The 21,541-nt window shown below is 41.4% G+C and overlaps 2 protein-coding genes across 4 annotated transcripts; both read right to left on the reverse strand.

Moving 5' to 3' along the window:
• Positions 1 to 3,292: 3,292 nt before the first annotated feature.
• LOC121295365 (gap junction alpha-3 protein-like) lies at positions 3,293 to 10,784 on the reverse strand. Its single transcript, XM_041219885.1, has 2 exons — positions 10,469 to 10,784; positions 3,293 to 6,027 (listed from the first exon to the last, which is right to left on the reverse strand). Exon 2 carries the CDS (start codon positions 6,001 to 6,003, stop codon positions 4,924 to 4,926), a length of 1,080 nt encoding a protein of 359 aa, XP_041075819.1. The 5' UTR covers positions 6,004 to 6,027; positions 10,469 to 10,784; the 3' UTR covers positions 3,293 to 4,923.
• A 3,634-nt stretch (positions 10,785 to 14,418) lies between these two features.
• Positions 14,419 to 20,109, reverse strand: LOC121295246 (gap junction beta-1 protein-like). Of its 3 annotated transcripts, XM_041219684.1 has the most exons (3): positions 18,398 to 18,552; positions 17,234 to 17,365; positions 14,419 to 16,811 (listed from the first exon to the last, which is right to left on the reverse strand). In XM_041219684.1, the coding sequence occupies exon 3, from the start codon at positions 16,795 to 16,797 to the stop codon at positions 15,979 to 15,981; it is 819 nt and encodes a 272-aa protein (XP_041075618.1). In that variant the 5' UTR covers positions 16,798 to 16,811; positions 17,234 to 17,365; positions 18,398 to 18,552; the 3' UTR covers positions 14,419 to 15,978. The 3 variants fall into 3 exon arrangements, with proteins under 3 accessions (XP_041075618.1, XP_041075619.1, XP_041075617.1); XM_041219685.1 differs by lacking the exons at positions 17,234 to 17,365; positions 18,398 to 18,552 and adding an exon at positions 20,064 to 20,109; XM_041219683.1 differs by lacking the exon at positions 17,234 to 17,365 and having other exon boundaries at positions 14,420 to 16,811; positions 18,398 to 18,547.
• Between the last annotated feature and the right edge of the window lie 1,432 nt (positions 20,110 to 21,541).

Here is a 21,541-nt window from a genome sequence, read left to right on the forward strand (position 1 = left end):
GAGCCACTGAAGGCTTATGTGAAAAGCACTGTGACAAATTGAATTGGTGAGTAAAAGGGAGGAGTGGCCAGCCCCTTGAGCTTCCCTTATTGGCTGCCAGGTAACTCATCACTGTTGAGGTCGACAATGAGGTGGGTGGAGCTTGTGTTCGACCACCAAAGCCTTCCACAGCAGTCTCGCCTCTAACTACTGAGCTATACCTTTCACTTCATATGTTTACTGTCAGACACAATTCTTCTGAAATGCTTGAAGTGATCATAAAGTGGTTTATAAGCTGTTTAAAATTTGAGAAAGCTACAGTGTCGCATTGCAAATGTTCGCAGTGGCCAAGTGAGTTCTGTTCTTTATTCTTCTGTTGGTCTTTGTAAAGCTCCAAAGTTTATTAACTTTTTTTTTTTTTTTGGGGGGGTGGGGTTGGTTCTGGGGTTTTTTTTTGTTTTTTTTTTTTTGGTTCTGTTTTGGCATTGTTTAACTTGGGAAATGTACATTTCATGAAATATTACATTTGTATACTAAACAAGGAAAAATGACCTAAACATGTCAAGTTTCTGCTCCATAAGTTTGGTAGTGGAGCACAATTGAATTATTCTATTTATTCTTTTACAGATTAATTTCTTAATTGTCCTATAGTGTTTCCATAGTAATATAAATATATATACTGTACATATATTTTTTGTTATTTTTAAATCAGTAGTTCGAGAATTTGGTAAATTATAGAAATTTGACATTCATAATGTTGAACTAGTTAAAAAAAACACAAAAAACAGGCTTGTACTTTTACCTTGTGGATTTATTTTAGTTTTCATTTAAAATTTGAATACATTTTTCCCCCATCAATTGGTGAACAGGAATCGGTTATCCACAGATAACAATGCATTGAGATCATATGAAGTAAACTGCTTCCTGCTTCATCACCATACAACCTGTCTTCCTCTTCCTCTTGCTCTTACTGTGATGCACATTGAAGCTGAACACTAAGTGCCACACCTCAATGTCTTTAAATCTGGAGCAGCACAGACACAAGAGCTGAAACACCTGCGCTACGTAGCAAAGACTTCTCTTTCCTCCTTTATTATACAATAATTCGTAATGTAAATGGTGTCCCTCACAAGCGTGCTTTCGTATGTAATATCTGAAACTCTAATCAAAGTCTAAAACAGCGACTCTGTTTGAAGGAGGCAGTGAGGGCAGGAACGCTTGGAGCGGATTACTCTCCTGGCTGCCCATTGTGGCCATACACCCCAGCCACCCCCAGAGTCACCTCTTCACCCTGTATGTGTTATACAGTAGGGGTTCGGGCAACTAGCACAGTATTTAGAAAAGCAGAATGTTTTGTGACTGGTACGTGGTTTATAATTCTCAGACAGCACAGTTCAGCGTTTATCCCCCAGTGGTTTACCGGAGTATGCCTTAATTTCTGTGTACATCTGGATCCTGCTTCCTTCAGAGTGAGAAAAGCTGCTGGAGAGCAGCACGTCCCGTGATGTTAAAGTGTGGGGGTGATGGTGCGGGGTACGCTCATGCAGCCGAATTTATAGTTACTGTGCTAAAGACCACACAGGCTTGTAAACATGGTGTTAGCGTTCTATTCTTGCGACTTGCATACATATTCATTTGCTGTAGCTGATTTTACTTTATTTGAGGGTGCTTTGTTAAAGGGCGAAGGTGCTCTGTTGGAGATGAGGGGCGCCTTCAAATGACAAAGGGTGGGGTCCATCTTTTATTGTGGATTTAAAACTATTGAAATCGCAGTGCAACAATTCCTGGCTTTTTTTTTTTTTTTTTATTAAATTTTTTTATTTTAATTTGGTCAAGTCAACAAAATATGATCCACAAAATGTGTAACGTTCCTATATCCATGTTGGTAATACTAATTACAGTAGATTAGTTAGTTTTAGGGGGATGAAAACCTGTGCTGGTGGCACTTGGCCAAGAGTAAAGGAGCAATAGGTCTGGCAGGATAATATCTTTACAGGGAGGCAGGTACTGCTTACTATCTTACTACAATTAACTGTAGCGAATGCATTTCTGTTACGGCATTCAAAAAATCGCTCTGATATCAGTTATACACAAAACAAGAATACGGTTTTACACAATTTCCAATGTTTACAAATGTTGGCGTACAGTTAGGTAGTCAACGCAAGTAACCATAAATTAACCTTTTTTTAATATTGTTCTTAAAAAGTTTGACATTCACGTTGGCAGACAAACAGGGCCAGGGGAAGCACTGCAGTAGTGAGAGTGCTTGGTGAATTGAGACAGAACATGGTTTAGGAACTGGAGAATGGAAAGTAACGCCCTAACAATGTAGGTTTTGTTGTGGATTTCAGTCACAAGGCAGTGAGCGTTCTGTAAGAAGCTGGAGTCTTTGCGGTGCTAGCACTGTATTTAAACCAGAGTTCAGAATGTGGTTAGTCTTCTATTCTGCCAATGCATCTGTTCAGCTGCTGTGATGATATAGTGGAGACATGTGCATCCTGTGACTATTAAATAAGGTGTTTCATCAGAAACACGCGTGTACATACTGTACTGCCCTATAATGTGTAGATAACATGTTGCAGTCTAGCAGGCAATATGCTTTGCAATGAACATATGTAATCTAAGTGAAGGGAGAGCAACTGATCTTGTTATACTTTTACTATTAATTTAAAGTTGAAGTAACTTGGTACCTGCTTTGAACTGGTATGATTTTTTTTTTTCCTCGTTGAGTTTATTTTCTTTTTATGTTGCACAGCTACAGATTCAATCACCGTTTTTGCATTGAAAGCCTATTATTATTGTTTATTATAATATATATTTTTTTGTTACAAATTCAAAGCAGTCGGTCTATGGATCGCTTTTCTTTGAAACTGTAGATTTTGTTTGTGACTATGAATTTGGTGATTGTTTTCATCGGAACAAGAAGATTGAATCTGTAAAAACAAACATTTTATTTGCATTTCTTAGGCATAGTTCTGTGCTTAAAACTGTACATAATAGCATTGTCAACTGTCTTGGCTCTTGACATGTTTAGTAACTGTTTCGTGCACATTTCTACCTGCCATCTCCTGTAGTGAAAAGAATTGTTACAGCTACTAGCCACGTGTCTATAGAACCTAACAATGAATAATAAAGTTCTGTTGCTTTATAAGTGTTGTGTGTTGTATAAACGAGAAGGAACTACCACATAGTGTGTGTGTCTAGTAGGAACTACCACTAGTGTGTGTCATACTATATATATATCCTATATATCATATATATATATATATATATATATATATATATATATAATATAACTATATTAATGCTCTCATTTTATACAACTGTCCATTAACTTGCCATGATCTACAATAACAGTTGTTTCAGAGTACAGACACCTGTGCACTGAAACAGCACTCCCCTCAAGGGGGTAGCAAGTAGGAGCAGTTTAAATCTTGTTGGGTATCTAAGTCATTCTGTTTGTATCCAGACTCACAGGGAGTTGTCCTTCCGGGATGGAAATCAGGACCAGGAATACAGCTATAAAGAGTTAACAAGCTGGTGGCACACTGCTCTGACACGGAAGCAGGCATTGATGGGATGCAGCTGGTACTGACCACACAGCTGCACCAGTCTCCCAGCAAGTGTCGATACCGAGCCAGAGCACAGTCTGACCATGTGTTTGCTAGGGTGTTGTGTTTGCATTTAGGGAAATGTGGCTCTTTTTTCCTAAGTCTAGCCTAAAATAAACACCCTTGCCACTTCTGGGGTGACAGAAAGGTGCAGTTACAACAGAGATTTGAAAGAGCTGAAGAGCTTGCCTCGCATCTATGAAATAATTGCAAGACAAGCGCTAGGCACTAAAGTTTATGCAAACAATTAAACTCTTGCTGAGTGTTGTATGAGGAGTTGTTTAGGTCTTTGTGTGTTTTAAAGTTCTGTGACAGTGAAGGGTACACTGACTCTATTGCTTAGGGGCTGCTGGAAATGGAATGCTTTATTCCTGAAATGCACTCATTTGTTGAAAGTACGTTTATAAACACAGTGACCTGTTTAAAACCACTAGTTTGCAGTTTATTTTAGTTTTGAATGTGCTATGGTGGGCACCATGCTTAAGTGACACTGGGCCATATTCACAGCGCATTTACCACCATGCAAAGTTTACACAATTATTTAAGTCAAAATCCAACTGCAAGGCGAATAGTCCTGATTTAGCTTACTGTGTTATTTAGTTCTATATTAGCTTTTTATCATGAAGGTGTCAATGTATTGTGATGGTAAATGCTGTGTGAATATTACCCTCTGTGTTTTGTGAATTCATGTTTTATTTTAGGTTTAATATAATAAGAAATTCAGCCTGGACCAGCAAAACAAGACAAATTTACAACCTTTTTCTGCCATCATGCAGAGTATATGATATCCGTTTGCCTCCAGATTAATACAGAAAATCTACACATTTTTAAAGTGTTTTTTAACTGCACAAATCAAAATATCCCTACACTTCTGCATTTTCTTCGTTTTAATATTTTGTGAAAATGTGATTTAAGAAAAAGTAGTTACGCAAATTTTTATATCCAAGTAAAAGCCTAAATCGTTTACACATGTTCCAAAAAAAACCCCAATCACACCACGAACAAGCATCTGGTTGTTTTCCCGAGAGCCTGGCTCACCCACAGCCTGGGGTACGGCTGGAGGATGCCTTTGATGGGACCAGCCACAAAAATCTCTGGGTAGAAGAAAGTGATAGACTGACGTCTGTTGCATGCCTACGCACAGTTTCAAACCATTTTATTTGTAACGGGAGACGCATTTACTGCATGTACCATGACAGCAGGAAAAAAAAATCATGCACAGCGAGACTTATTACGAACAGATCCTCTGCAGGCAGAGAAATCCAAAAAAAAAAAAATACAAAACAGCACCTGTTTAGATTTTTTGTTTCTTTCTTAAAAAATCCAGATACGGTTAGATTTTGAGATCGTCCAACCGGGTCTTGCTGTTGCTGTGTTTGCTGGATCGACTGGGCAGGCGCTGTTTCTCCACTGGCGGCTGAGTCCCTTTCTTCACTTTCAGGTCTCTTTCCTCTGGCTTGCCGTTCCTCTCCACGGCCAGGTTGTCTCTGTTTTGCTTGTAGGCAGCCTTGCTGTTGTACGGGCGATAGGCGGAGTCCATTTCGGTCAAGGGAGACGGGCTGTATCTGGAGCCGGGCTGGTAGGGTCCGGGAGGTGGCTGATGGCAGGGGAAGTAGGGGTAATTTGACCCAAAAGGCACCGCTGCTTCGCTTGGTGCTTTAGACCCTGCTTCACATGCCAGCTCAGTCCTGTTTTTCAACCCTTGCCTGCATTTTGTCAAACCCAAGTGGTAGATTTCCACCAGGTTGAGGAGCAACGAGAGGCAGGCCACAGCGAGCATGAACACAATAAAGATAGTCTTTTCGGTGGGCCGCGAGATGTAGCAGTTCACAGTGTTGGGGCATGGCCAGCGGTCGCAAGCGTAGAGGGGCTCGAGCTGGAACCCATACAACAAGTACTGAGCCACTATAAACCCCACCTCAAAAAGGGTTTTGAAAATGATATTAAAAACATAGGTCCGTAGGATGACGCCTTGCATCCGGATTCTGCCCTGCTCGTCCCTCATGGGCGGTTTCTTGTCTTTGGGCTCTGCCAGCAGGGGCTGCTTGTCCCCGTGGTTGGCGGCATGGCTGGCCCTCTCCTTCTCCTTCTGTTTCTGCTTCTCCTCCATGCGCACCAGGTGCAGGATGTGCCCCAGGTAGATGAGGGTAGGGGTGGACACGAAGATGATCTGCAGCACCCAGAAGCGGATGTGTGAGATGGGGAAGGTCTTGTCATAGCAGACGTTCTGGCAGCCGGGCTGCTTGGTGTCACAGGTGAAGCCCGACTGCTCGTCCCCCCACACCTTCTCGGCAGCGGTGCCCAGAACCAGGATACGAAAGATGAAGAGCACCGTCAGCCACACCTTCCCCACCACCGTAGAGTGCTCCTGCGCGCTCTCCAGCAACTTTCCCAGCAAGCTCCAGTCTCCCATAGTGGCAACTGCACGAGGTTAGTCCTACAGAGAGAGAGAGAGGAGTCACTAAGAAAATGAGTTTGTGACAATTTATTGATATTAAATGTTGAAATTCTTTGATAAGTTTGTATGTATAGTTAGGGTCCGTCTGACCCTCCACAGTGACATGCATATCACCCCCCAGGCTGCCATATGCACACGCACTGTGGCTCTCATTGTGTGGAGCGCCAGGTTGTCTCTGGGGCTTTGATATAAATGTGCAAGCTTTTTGTTCAAGAGCTCTATAAATTGTATGAATTGTCTAAGTGTTGCAAGAGCACTCTGACAGAACAGCAGTGCGTGTGGAGCTTTGTAAATGATCACTGTCACGACGAGGAATGAAAACCAAAACAGCTACGAGTACAGTTATCTACAGCAAGAGGATAGATATATATATATTATATAAAATGATAGGTGGAGTCCATTTCAGTCAAGGGAGACAGGCTGTATCAGGAGCCTGGCTGGTAAGGTCCGGGAGGTGGCTGATGGCAGGGGAAGTAGCTGTAATTTAACCTTTATAGTATTTTTAGAACCTATTCTGTCAATTATTCTTTTATGTTTACTGTATACTAAAATATCACCTAAGTTAGCTTCCCTTTTTAATTCTACAACTGGGGCCTAAAGAAATACTTTTTTCAATTTTTCTGAATTATATAGAATCCTCACGCGTTTCCAAACTATCTTAGAAATATTGGGCAAAAGTTTAGAGTAAGTAAAAATTACTATTGGGACTGTTTTGACCTTTTCATATCTATTTTTATAATCTAGTAGATCGTCTCTCTTTAGTTTATCCACTTTTCTTAACTCTGTCTCTGTAATTCTTTCTTTGTAAGCCATGGAAGCCAATCTCAGTAGAGGTGTGACCTCTGACACTGGTCAAAGGTCAACGAAGGCCAGGTGATGGTGGACCATTGACCACCCAGGAGGGAATGGAGGAGGAGGGGGAAGGATAGGAGAAATCCTCTTCAGGACATTTATTTGAAGGCAAGTCATATGTTTGAGTGGTTTATTCCAACCTTTAGTGTATTAGCCAATACCAGGTGCTGTAGGATCATCTATAATGTCCTGTATTTTTGACCAGAGAGAGGTGTGGCCAACGCCAAATGCTAGCAACATGGCAGGGATAAAGCAGTTCTCCTCCCCAATGCTATTTTCAAGCAGTATTTTAAAAAAAACAGCAAATGACATTTTATCTCAGATTCTATGCCAGCGGTACCTTCGATTGTGAAGAAAAAAGAGAAACTGTGTGATGAGTGCAGACTGGATTTCCTGTGCACGTCTGCTTTGTCTCAGCCCCCTTGAGACTCCTAACACCGTCCGAGTCGGGAACTCTCACACAATACACTGAAACACCAGCTTTGTCTTTTACAGCTTCCTGTTTTATTTCCAGTGCAAAAACAGCTTCCCTGACTGAACGTTTCGCAGGACAGCAGGGGAGCCCTTGGCTAAACAAAAAGGCACTACCCTGGCCTGCGTTCCAGTTCCTCGCTGGCTTGAACACGATTCAAACAGACTTCGAGGTCAAGAAGATATGATGAGCTAATGTGAAGTACAGAATGGAAATGATCACACTTAACTACACCGCAGCTCCTAAAAGTACAACACCCTTCTTTGAGCTGAGAGTTCAGGTGATGATGAGACAGCAATAGCTTTTGGTCTTAATCAGCTGTTTTCAATGCTGCAAGTGGTGACCAGCAGGAGTCGGGGACTGAAACGGCTCGGGTCTATTCACCATCTGGGAGATGATCACACAGGGGCTGGACATTTTGCTGCACTTTTCATGGTCTAGACACTTCCTAGCACTGTGCTGCTCTGTTCTTAGTTTCCCGACACAGTCGTGACTCACCTCGATGAGTGCTAACAGTGCAGATCAAGATTATTCTAAAATGAATCCTTAAAAAGACCGGACTGCTCGGAGGAGCGGCTGTGCTCCAGAAAGCAAGCTGGAACGCTGTTCCTGTCTTTATCTAGTTGCTAGGGAAACCAGGAGCATAACAACATCCAGGCTGACTCGACATCAGAAAGCTCTGGAAATCTTTAGAGCCTGTAAACCATTCGTCCATTCAAACATTGGTGCGTATCTGCACGAGGACAGAAAGACAAATCGCAGGTTTTATAGAAAGTAAAGAAGGCTTAGCACAATATCCTGTTGGACGAGCTACAAAATCTGGTTTGGTTTTCTAACAATACCAAGACACTACACTATTAATTACCAAGTGATGTCCCCTATAAACATTCTGTCAGTTTCCCTGACTTATTAACAGTTAATGTCTGGGAGCACAGACTGTATCTGCAATGCACCGTTCTTCTGGTCCTTGTGGTATAAGATAAAAAAAGAAAAATGTCAGGTCCTAAGATAATCCATGGCTGCTGATCTAGTATTGGTGCTAGTTCCATTTAAAGCTCTTAATTAACTCCTTATTTTAGTGGGGTTCAGTCAATACATAGTGTCAGCAGAAAACAATAATTGTTCCATAGCTGTTGAGTAATTTGATATTTTCCCTCAGTGGTTCCCTACAGCTAAACAGCATATTAGAGTGAGACCATAAGCTATTTTCAGCACTGATATTGAGAGCCGTGCACTGACAAGTAGATCAATGGTTCATTCATTAACGTGCAGTAGAAAGCTGACCAGTTCACACAGCATTGAAGTGCCAGGGGTATAGTATAGACTGGGAGGTATTTAACTATGTGACCTGTATGGATGCCCAAGGGCTTTTTTTAACAAACGCAGCCTTTAAAATAACCCTGAAGTGTGTGTACACCTGTTCCTGGTGCTGTAGCTGGTGTGAGTGCTGGAGCCCTGTGATGCACATGCGTACCCCTGTCTTCAGCTGCTTGTGCTCCAGCACACACAGGGTGTATATAATAGGAGTCCTGGGTTAAAGGAAGCCAGGCAGACATGTTACTGATGATGTGGCACTGGGACGTGCAATAACAAACCCAGCAATCGTGGATAATTGAAACCACACTGCTTTAGTGCTTTACTCCTCAATTAACTAGGAAGAAGATGAAGTTATGGTTTTGGACTAGAACGGAAAGACATTCACCATTTTACAGTCAAATTATAGACTGTTTTACCTAATACACAAGTTTTCCTCATCTCAACACAAAAGATTAAGCCTAGGGCTATTCATAAAGCATTAGTATGTGAGGTAAAGGTCTAGGACAACAATCCATTTACCAGTGTGCCTGTGGTTTTCTAACTAATACAACATGCTGTAACTAAAAGCAGCACAGCTATCCTGGAGCAGCCTAATTTAGACTGGGGGGGGTTTGAGGTTCATGAGGTGTAAACAAAGCTTCAGAACTCAGCCTGGGCTGACAGACGTGGACTGAAACAAGCCATGTTCCGAATACAGGCCTCATGCCTGCCTCGTTTACGTGACTACAGCTAGAAGTATTTACAAAGACATGGCAGCTTCACTCGGATTACAACACGCCACTGTCCCAGGAACCAGGAGAGAGACTGCACAGGCACCCGTGAGAGCTGCAGTTACACAGGGAGTCAGGCTGGGAACAGAATGCCTGCACTGGCAATCTCTGAGCCGATCAAGCGTGTGCATTCCACTGGGTGTGCAGTTTTCTGTTTGTAAAATTCTTAATGTATTATTTAGTAGAAACTCATGCCATTATTATTATTATTATTATTATTATTATTCATATACACAAGTCATTAATTTATTAGTTAATTAAATTGGTCTTTAGCAATACAATTAGCACTGTCTCCAGCACTTGCTGATGCTGCTGCTCACAATGGTGCAGGCTGTAAATATTAGTACAGGTCAACACATGTCCGCGCTAATGAGAGTGAAAGACTTCAGCTGCAAGCTCTTTAATTGCATCCATGAATTCAGTTTATTACCTATCTGTGCAAGGCTGCTGTAACAGACACTGTAGATTCCTACTGCTTTGATGGAAGACCCAAAAGGAATAATTACATGTTGGTTTTTTTATGTTTTGTTTTACTACTTTATATTATTTGGCCCAGACAATCCACCAGACCCCCCCCCCCCCCATCTAGGATATGCAAGGCAATCAAACTCTGCCCCTCCACACGCTGCTCTTGTATTTACAGCAGAGTAAAGGGTTATTGATCGTGTTATTCATTGGATGAAAGGAACAGTATAAGGGGCCTGTGGAAGCGTGCAGCAATCAAATAAATAAATACATACTGGAAACATTCTAAAATAATCAACTAACTATAGAAACAAATACTAATTATTTGAGCTACAATGTTTATATGGTTTATTATTACTTATATACTGAAAGTTCTATTATTCCATTAAAAGAAAGCAGACTATATGAATATTCTGCCGCATCCAATATTTCACTCATTTTAAAATAAGGCTGGGGCCCAACAGCCAGTTTAACAGCCCAGTCAACTCTGCCACGACAGAAGCAGGGAGACAGCCGCCCAGTTAGCAGTAAGTAAATGGGTTACCTCTTCACTTTACACATCTCCAGCAGCGGGACCTCTCTCTCCCCTGTGTGCAAGCGCAGTGTCCATACAGCTCACTTACACTTTGTCACTGATTAGCAGAAGCTCTCAGTCCATGGCAATGTCCTTGAACGGGGCGCAAAAAGAAATAGCTGATAGCTGCTGCACTGCCTTTGTCGAGTATTCAGGAAACAGACTTGTTCTAAAACTGTAAACTCTTGAATTCCATCTAGTAATGCAGGATCGTCCCGGACTGCAGCCTGTGAAGCCCCAGTAAGCACACTCTGCCCCCCCCCTGCTCAGTTTGGCGGTGGCTGTGATCTTCCCAGTGTGAAGAGCAGAGGAGACCACATGGTTGTAAGTTTTATACTGCTTGTGAGTGGTGGATGAGCTGTCCAATAGGGGGCCAGGGCTCTGGCATGAGAAGAGTTCTAAATATAAGCTGGTTCCAGGGAGGGTTCTAAGTGCTCTCACTGAGGGGCTGGTTTGGACTCCAGTGACTGGAAGTCCCAGTGTAATTGATAAACAGTTAAGTGACACATACAGTTGAGTTTGGTCTTCTGTAATGAACTGAAAGGAAACCCACAGTTAACCCTTTAATGCACTGAGCAGTGACTGAGCCTACACACACCACTAAATGAGCTGTAACTGCTGATTTATAAAAGGGTTAATGGTGAATTCTAGTACTACCAGTCATCTACAGGACTACACTGTAAACACCAACAGTGATTGAGAAATAAACAAGTCATGCAACAGATCTTCTCATTGCTTGAGAATAAACTCTACTTTGTGACATCCCAGGCTGGCAGGCTGACAGGAGCACTCCCAGTGGTCGTCATCACTGTCTGAGCACTGGACTCTCCCGCAGCTTTCCTGGCTTACAGACAGACAGGACGCCTAGAAGAAACTGGAGCAGGAGAGTCTCCAGCAGGAGCTTCCAAAGCTTCTTCCAAAGCTTCTTCCAAAGCTTCACACAAAGTGTGCCTCGTCAACCTATAGGAACAAATAACCTTCATATGAGGAGCTGCCTCAATCTCTGACCGGCTTGACATCGCTCACCGAGTCTGTGCTGTCTAGTAATCCCCTCTCTGTTGGGTACGGGCAGTGGGGAGATTAATAATGAAAAGAAAGGGTCTCCTTGATCTGTAAGCAGCACTCATCCAGGTTAGCTAAGGGAGCAGCTCTGCTCTGCTAGCCAATGTGCAGTGCATCACAGAGCAGGTAAGGTCTGGGCTCTGGGGAGGTGGAGGTAGTAGACGTTGAGAAGAAGAAGCCCTGTCAGAATTGATCTCAGAGGTAACAGCAGCCCCCAGGACCTGGAGCTTTGCCTGAAAATGATCATGACCCACACGCCCTACAGTGAGGGTGCAGCTGCCATGCGGAGGGTTATTTCAGGTTTGGAGACCTCCTTGATAACCTGTTAGTCTGTATGCAGCGGTTAGTGCGCTGACATTTGAACACAGATGGCAGGGTTGCACTGTACAGCACCTCGTTGTAATGATCAGAGAGTCTCTCGGTGCAGTACATTGAGAACGCAAAGTATTAGGATCTACAGCAACGCGAGACTCGTGTAATTAAGCGAAACAATAAACAGAAACGTTGTTTTAAACTGCTGCTGTATCAATACAATGTTCATCATGAATCTTGCTTATTGCTGTATAGTGTGTGACTAAATTGTACAATCGCTAACCCTATTGCATAGAGAAATAGTGCATTGACATGACAGTTCCACACCCTCGCCAGAAGGCGGCAGCACCTGTAGAGATCAAACAAACTCGAAAGCCTTTCTTACAGGCAGAGTCCGGTTTAATTCGTTGTTTTGCTGTCGTTGATTATTTCGAAACTGGCTGTTTTAAAATATTATCAATAGTAAAACAATACTTAACAAGCAAGATGAAAATAGAATATTTTTAAATACTGATCTTGTATTAATCATGATATTTTTCATAAGCACTATGCAAATTCGGCGTTGCATCTCTCAGTTTGATTCGCTAACTGTCTGCACCAATAACCAATTATACTTGAACAGCAGTTCTACAAAATGGCCACACGATGGCAGCATCGGATAAGGAATGGAAGCTAAAGCCTCTGGCAAGCCACCGGGGCACAACGCGTAACGGGTTTTTGGCAGCGTATAATTAACTGGTCAACGAGGGCAATTGATTAGCAAGTGATGTGTGACTGTGATGTGATTCAACGCGTAGTGAAACTAATGCTACGCGTAGTATAAACAGCCAATTTGGGTATAGTATCGTTTCGGGGGCGCAATGAGTCACGCATCAGCCGATCAAGACTTCTTACTTTGCCGGTCGGTAGTATTGGACTCAGCTGGGTTCATGTCAATATAATTATAAGCTGACTTTGCGATGAGTTCTTTCTCAGCGTCTTTTAAAATTCCGGTGCATTTAAGTAACTTTCAACTTTCTGCCTGAATGGAACATATTTTAATTAGTCTGAACATCTGAAATACTATGCTTGATAGCTGCAGAATGGATTGTCATGAAACCTAAAGGGGTTTATTAGAGTTCGGACTGCTGCTCTCTGCTCTTTTAAATGCATCTTTCACAACTCCCTCGTGTTTTACTGATCACTCCGTGCAGTGTTTCTCTTATTGAGTTCTAGTATTGGTTTAGTGGTTACCAAGCCGGGCAGGCTCAAACTTCAGCTCCTCTCTCTGGTGGAAGCAGGGCTCAGCTCGTCTTCCTACCTCGGGCTGGATTCTGCAGCCGAACATCCCAGCTGTCAATTATTTCATTGAGAAGCGTGAAAAGGCTCATGAGGCAGTTATGACATTTTCCCACTTAACCATCGTTGCTTTTAACGTCATCTGAGAGTAGTGACAAATGATTAGAAAGGGAAAGATCAATATATAAAACAAAATATTTAAGATTCATGTCATTTTAGGGAATACAGGTTAAAGATCCAACACAACATCATTGCTCACCTCTGGGAGCTGGATTTGAACTGCTGTTTTCAAGGAGAGAAAGTCATGGGATTAGCCCACTGCACCGCCAGCCCCCGCAGGGGAAGTGTGTTTCACATTGACAGTAAACTAAATTAGCCACTTTATTTTTAAAACAGGAAGGAATCACACGTGAACCCAGTGCACCGCGGAGAACAGCACCGTTCATTTAGTCCATTGTGCCATCTCACTTCCATGGAAGAGCCTGCTTTTTCATTGCCTGTAAGGTAAATGAACAAAGTCTTTGCAAATACCTCCTGTGGATCTTAACCTAGCGCCACAAGGACCAGCAAAGCCCACTGCACCACGTATCTCCTTACAACAGTCTAACATCCTATATGAGATTCCCTTCCCTTCTCTGAAGTTGCACGCTTCTGGAGTTATAGAACGTGTTCAACACTTTATATAGTTCTTAGTATTTGTTGAGAATTGGTGTATCCTGTGCTTTGTCTTACCAAGCATATACAATGCTCCAGTCTAAACTACTGAAGAATTGTCAGTAATTGTTTAGTGTTACTGTGAAATGGTGCCCCTAGTGAGCAGTATCTTGGGCTGCTAATCCTGCTCATTCCCTGGCTCAGTGGGTGTCGTGCTGCCAATGTCCACAGGTTTTATTGTTTAAAGGCTGGTGGCTCCTATTAGACACACAGACAGAGGAAAAGCTGCCGCAGTGCTCTGCGCACACCACTAGAGCAGAGTGTTTGGAAAGCATGAGAAATGCAAATAGGTAAAAAAATCACACAGCATGTCATTTTTTTTTTATTACATTGTTTTCAAAAACAACCTTCCTTTGGGGGTATTTCAGAGGGTTTCCAAAGACCCCTGCTGTGGTTAAAGGTTTCATGAGAAGTACACCAAGCAACAATTAAACATTTTGTTTTTTAAATTATAGTTATTAAATAATATTATATAGGTTTTATTAAATAAGATTGTCATATCATTCTATATGAAGTTTATAGTCTTATGAATACAAATATCTATATATATATATATATATATATATATATATATATATATATATATATATACAGCTTAGATTCTACATGTTTGAGTTTTATGGAAACCCTGTGCAGTATTTATTTAATTCAGGTTAATGACAGCGATGCTTGTTAAACACATGTTTTGGAAACATAGCATTTGCTTGCATTGTCTTGGGAACATTTTATTTAATAGGGGTAGAAAAAAAAAAAACACATGAACTCATAATGAACAGTTATGAAATAGATGGAGAGAATGGCATTAATGTCCACAGCTACAACACTCCTTAGCTCAGTGAAAACACAGTCAAGTTTTAATTTTTTTTTCTTACTTAAACTCATCCCAATACAAATTGATATTTGTAGTTAGTTTTCAAGTGTAACAATGGCCCAGTGTGCCATTGGAGGCAGTATTCAATGCGTTTCCCTTTTCTAAATGCATTTAGAAGTGTAGTGACAGTTACACTCTTTAACATATGAACAAGGGAACATTTAGAACAAAGATGTGGCAGCTGCTGGAATGACAATGGCAGTATCACACTTTCTGTGCATCTGAAAGCAATGGCAGGATGGTCATATTGTCCCTGTTGCATGTGTATATACTGGCAGCACTGCAGTACACACATGCTCGAAATGTGACCGTTTTTTTTTTTTCAGCGGAAACTATAACTAAAAGGTTAATATATTGCTCATGGCCCCTTACCACGTCACTGTGGTTTAGTTGAGCAGTTTGGTTTACTTTAGATAGGCCTGTACAGTAAACAACCACTGGAAATGTCTCAAAGGCAGAAAGCACATGTTCATTATTTTGAAACATACAAATTTCCACCATGATCTTCAGTCTGTTTCCTTTGAGGGGAGAGAGAGAGGGTGTGAGGAGAGAGCACGCAAGGGCGAGGGGATTGAAAGAGGAGTTCTGAACTTTAGACATTGAAAAGCATGTGATGTCACACTGCCGAGCTGAGGAAAAAAAAAAAAAGTGATGTGAAACTGATACGATCTCAAAGACCAACTAAACCATGGACATCTCATCTAGTCACATACAGGCCGTGGACACTTGGACCGTATTTGGCATTACACATGATTCTGTAACTCCAAGTGGCGTGTGAAATATGTCTCTTAAAAATCAAACACAGTTGCACCCCTTATTCTCTAGAATGGTGTGTTTGCAGAACCTGCAGTGTGTTGCCTCGGCTTGAGGAATTGAGATACTTCAGACTGGTCCATTTAAACACTGTAAGCAGTTCACTCCCTCACTGATCAGTACAATCACAGGTATTTGTGGTCTTTGCAGATGGATGGCATGATGACGATTTATTGAGGTGGCTTACTTGTGGACAGAGAACTGCGTCAAGAATGGTTGAAGGTTAAGGGGTTATGCTATCATGTGTTTTTACAAAATAAATTATAAATGATAATGTACAAATTTGTAAATGCTGTGAAGTATCCCCCCCTCTGTAAAGGATTAAACTCGATCTTAGTGCTCAAAGAAACAGTGAGCTCCAACCTGCTTCAAACATTGGTTAAGCTTGATTAGTTGAATGGGTTGGGTCGCAGAGGTTAGATTAAGACATCTAAGAGGTCGAGCACCTGTCCCCCTTATCAGAACCGGGATTTCTCTTCGTCCCGTTGATTTTCGAGTCTGAAATCAGCTGATTGATCTCGTTCTGTTTGTACGAAGAGAATCTGTGCCCATAAAAAGTACCTTTGGAGCCAGACTCCGGGTCTGGCAAGCTCTTGAAACAGGACTTAGTGATCAAATAGACAACCTCTGCGACGTTGAGGAGGATACAGACCCCAGACACCACCAGCATGAAGATGGTGAAGATGGTTTTCTCCGTGGGTCTGGACACAAAGCAGTCCACGGTGTTGGGGCAGGGGTAGGCGTCACACTTGACTAACCGAATCATCTTGAAGCCCGGGTAGATCAGGTAGAAGATGTACATGAAAGCAGCTTCGAAGAGGATCCGGAAGATCACGCTAATCATGTAGGTCCACCACAGGGCCCCTGTGATCTTCATCCTCTGCATCTTGACCTGCTCCAGGTCTTTGCTGCTGCTGTGGCCAGACAGCTTTAGGATCTTCTTCTCGATGTGCCGGCGGTGAGCCACGTGCATGGCCACGAGGAGGGCTGGCGTGGACACCAGGATGAGCTGCAGTGCCCACAGGCGGATGTGGGAAATGGGGAAAAAATGGTCATAGCAGACACTGTTGCAACCAGGCTGCTGCGTGTTGCAGATGAAGCTTGACTTCTCGTCGCCCCAGACACTCTCTGCGGCGACCACCAGGACCATGATTCGAAAGATGAAGAGGACGGACAGCCAGATGCGCCCGATTCCAGTGGAGTTCTTGTTTACACCGCTGAGAACGGCATAAAAAGACGCCCAATTCATTTTTGGTTCCAGGTCTGTAACAAATAAAAAAAAAAAACACAAAACAAAAAATAGTTTCAATGATATTTGGCACTTGTCTGTAAATTGATGCAGTATTGGTCAGGTTTCGGTTTTAAAACCCTTGGTGCACACACACATGAAATGGGATGAACATCTCATGAAACCTATCCTGTTATTAAGCTGTACAAGTTTAGAGTATTAAATCTCACCTTTGCAATGACACATTTCATCTGGCTGCTGATCTGGTATAAAAAGTTCAAGTCGTTTTCGTTTTGTTCTTAGTGTGTGGGGTTAAATCGGAACATTATGGATGCAGAACATGTGAGCTGAAGATGGGAGGGGTTTGTGGATTTAATGCACATGAAAGGAGGGACCAGTAGCATGTACAGCTCGACAGTTCTGCCCACGCCACTCAGTCCTGACCTAGACAACCTACCTACTGTTAAGTCCTGGGCTTCCCCAAGCAGACACTGTGTGTAAGGTGTGTTTCTGCCCACTGAGGAGGAGACTAAGTTGAAACCACCAAACTCCTTTCCAACTGTGATCTAAGCTAGATTCGACCCCAGACCTACAGTACAGAGATGAAAGGTTACTGCCTCACACCCAGAACAAAACATAATGCAAACTCATTGATAGGAGGTGTGTACATTAACCCACTGCACTGCCTCACACCCAGAACAAAAGATAAGTGCAAGTGTACAGTATGTCTAACTATTTATCAGGGAACTTTCTTTGCTGGAATGATATATAGCAATAATACATTTACTCAGACACTTTGCACTTGCAAATTCTGAAAAACCTGATCAACAAAACAGGTGGACTAGCAGCAAGGTTTTCAGGCCAGGTTTTAACTGCTTCGTATGGCCGCTATCCATTTTTCATTAAAAACAGCAGGTTTACAGGGAGTCGGGACACTCCTTTAGCTAAATGAATTGAGCTGACAAAAGACATCTAGATTTAAATAAATATGCTATAAAAGGCTTCTGCACGGCTGCTGTGGAGAACGTCCGAGCTGCTCCCAGTCGTCCGATCTCCTGCTGGTCACAGCTGTCACAAGCAAGGGATACAAACAGGCGAGTGCCTAGTACACAGTGAAACCCCAGGTAACTAACCCTGTCACAGGAACGAGCCATCAGTGTGAAGCGAATCACCCACACACTCCCCATTCGATCAGGGTGCACACAGGCTGAGAAAGCAATGCAAGTCATTCTTGAACAGCACAACCCTGAAAATCCTACAATACGCCTATGCTGATTATTTCACAAGGAACAGCAAATAAACAAAATCCTTTAGTTTAACCTCACTTCAAAACCTGCTGATGTTTGCAACCCACCAACACCAGTATGATTGCCCTTTTACGGTTTAATATTCTAAATTGACTTATTTAGAGCTTTAAATACCCACACAAATTAAATTAAAAAAAAATTAATACACAAAAATTATAAAGTTCAACAGCATGTTCTGACTGGAGGCTCAACAAATCCTGCTATAAATCGACACATTAACACCCAGAACTTCTTTAGTTAAATACATCAGATCATCGACTAGGACTCCAAAGCATGATTTCAAAGCTTGTTTTCACATTAAGAGCACTTTTTACCTTCAGGTGAGTCCCCACACAGACAAGTCCTTAGTCAGCTGGATTACCATCAGTGTAGTAAGGGATGCGCTGGAACACCATGTCTTTGCAAAGTGCAAATGAATTCCCTGACACTAGCCACTGCCCTGCACTGTACAAGTCATACGCTCTTATATAAACTATTTACATACAATGGTGGCCTTCATGAGGATAACAAGACTCTTTAGAATTCAGATCAAACGCCTTGATTTCCGCCTACCCCATGCAGAAGAAAGAATCTGTGTGGACACAAAGCCTTTTCCTCTATTTATTGTTTGTAGAAGGACCAGGGAAATGAAGGGTGTATTTCACGTAAAAAAAAAACCAAACAACGCAGAACGCTGGGAGACTGACTCAGTTTCATGAGTCACACTGGACTGGGATGCACAGATTCCTTATCATGCTGCCATGTTTTAAATGACCAGATATCTGTTGTGCAACAACATTTTACAACTAACTTACTACAGATAAACATTCATGGGAAAAGTTTGCGCAACCGTTCAACTGTACACACTGGCAATCTGCATCTTCATTGGAACTGTGACGTTTTGCATGACTGGCACCTGGTGGCAGATGACAATTCAAATACCAAATCTGGAACACACATTATGCAAAGATGTTGCCCTTATTAATGGCGTCCTTTATGCAGTCGTGGAAGCATAATTCAAATGAAACATCCATACAGTACATGCAACACACTAAAGCATATACCGCATGCTACGGACATAAAACAAAGATCACTGAATGCATAGTTTCTCAAATAAGGCAGGGCACAAAATCGTTGCCGAAGAAAAAGTGTTCAAATTATTTTCTAAAACCACAAGTATTCTTTGATATACCGGGATAGCACAATTCTTTTGATGTGCTTTGTATTTTCTAGCACTGGCAATACGTCCTTCTCATTCATGTTCACCTCGGAGGACGACTGTGTTTACAAACTACTAGTAAAGCTCTGATTTACTGCCAGATGTGGAGCTTGCATTCACATGTTAGCAGATACATTGTTTCAGTTTTGAACTCCTACAATACTACATGGTACTGCTTTAATTTTGCAGTCCACACAATATGAACGCAGGAAAGTAAAAGACTACTGCGTCTTTAAAGCAGACGTCACCTGCAATCTCAGCATACCTATTGCAAAACAGATTCAGCTCAGAGTACTTGCTGAACCTGCTGATAGTCGTCCCGCTGCCTGAAATAAACACTTAAAAATGGAATAGATCCAGTCCCATGCAATAAACATTCAGCACTTTGTCGTGGGAAAACATTTGTACCTGTGGAAACACTTGTAGGTTTTGTTTTAAAAATCAGGGCTTTTGTAACTAATTTAAAATTTGGTACAATTAACTGCTCCCAAACTAAGAGGCAGATTCCAGGTGTCAATCATCTTTTCAACTGAACACACGTCACACGGGTACCTCCGTTTACAGTCAGTTTCAAAGAAGACTGTTTTTCTTCATGTCACAAGACTCAGGTTTCTGATCATTTATGACAGCTTGTTTGTACAACAGGGGGCAGATTGTAAATTCTACCCCAGTTTTAAGCAAGTAAAAAAAAAAAGAAAATCTACACATCTACTTATAGTTAGCATATCTTTATAAAAGCGAAACAAATCAAAACAGTAACAGATAATACTTAAAGTACTTACAAAACAATCACGCCTTGCTTTTGAACCTTGTTCTGCTCTTCTGTAATCTTAAGAGAACACAGAGAACATTAACAGAGTTTCTGAAACTTCAAGGCATTTAAATACTGTTCCAACCCTAACAGGAGACTGATCAGCCAATCAGCACACAGCAAATTTGGAACTATTCAAATAATTTCTAGAAGATATTTACATTGTGGCCAGGTAACTGTGTACAGTAGGAGTTTTCAAATCATTGTTTTTTAAAAACTGAGATTACATTGTGAAGGCTGTCACCATTTCTTTTCCAGTTCGTAACACCTTAATCATAGTATTGATTACACTGTGTAACAAAAAAAAAATTATTTTTGTTCCTGGGTAGTAAGTGTTATTTCCTAATTGCTTATGCCTCAAAAGTATAGAAAATGGCTATTATTCCCCACAGACTTTGCTTTTGTGACCAGGACAGTGATATTTCAAAATATCACTATTTCCAATGGGAAAACGGGCAAATGTGTGTCTTTTCGTTCACATAAAGTCAGAAAAAAACAACATATGAATCCAAATTAACATGTATTTATACTAAAGTAATACAAAAATAACTACAAAAGATTTAGGAGAGTAGTTTTTCGGGATTTACGATTATACTGTATTTACAGTATAATCGTAAATCTCGAAAACCTGGAATTCCCTTAGGTTATAGGCATGTTATTAGGTGTAGGCAACGATATGAAAATTGTAAATTGATATTGATAATATCAAAGTCTTCCAAAACCGAGAGAAAAAACAAAACAATTGCAATATGAAACATACATAAAGATAACGGTAACAGTGCTTTTTAATATCCATGGAGAAAAACAAGACCTTGTTATATTGCTTTACTATTCCAGCATCAGCCACCTCAAAACCGAAACATTTCTATACTTCCGGATTGGCTAGCAAGTCTGAAGTAATTGAATCTTCAGCTGCTCTGCGTGGAAATGCGGACTCAACACCTCTAAAAGTATTAAGTACTGGGTCATGCTGAATTTTGCATTATTTTGAGGTTTTCAAAGTACATCTCATTTATAATACTGAAAACTACCTAAACGCCAATCAATGGAATACAATGGTTAAATAATAGTCGAGTCTGGCTTTCGTCTACGAGACGGACAATGATTGGTATGTACAGGGTTTGTTATATATTAATATAAAATAAACTTGATTATACTGCGTTTCTATTTTTAGCAGTATCAGTAATAAAAAGTACGTCTCTGCAAGCATAGGGAGATAATTTGTTTTAATCCCATAATCACAATATGGAAATTATTATCGATATCAAAATATCAATATTGGTGCTCATCCCCAATTATTATTATTAATTTAGTCATATAGCAGACGCGTTTATCCAAAGCAACTTTGAGTCAATTGGAGCTGCATAGTCACTTGCAATAGGACCTCAGTTTTAAGTCTCATCCAAAGGACAGATCTATGCAAACTTTACTTCTGACAAGACAGTGCAT

Source organism: Polyodon spathula, chromosome 20, assembly GCF_017654505.1.
Source record: "Polyodon spathula isolate WHYD16114869_AA chromosome 20, ASM1765450v1, whole genome shotgun sequence".
Lineage (NCBI taxonomy): Eukaryota > Metazoa > Chordata > Actinopteri > Acipenseriformes > Polyodontidae > Polyodon > Polyodon spathula.

Coding starts and splice junctions, on each gene's coding strand:
- LOC121295365 (XM_041219885.1), bottom strand. CDS start 6,003: ATGGGAGACTGGAGCTTGCTGGGAAAGTTGCTGGAGAGCGCGCAGGAG.
- LOC121295246 (XM_041219685.1), bottom strand. CDS start 16,797: ATGAATTGGGCGTCTTTTTATGCCGTTCTCAGCGGTGTAAACAAGAAC.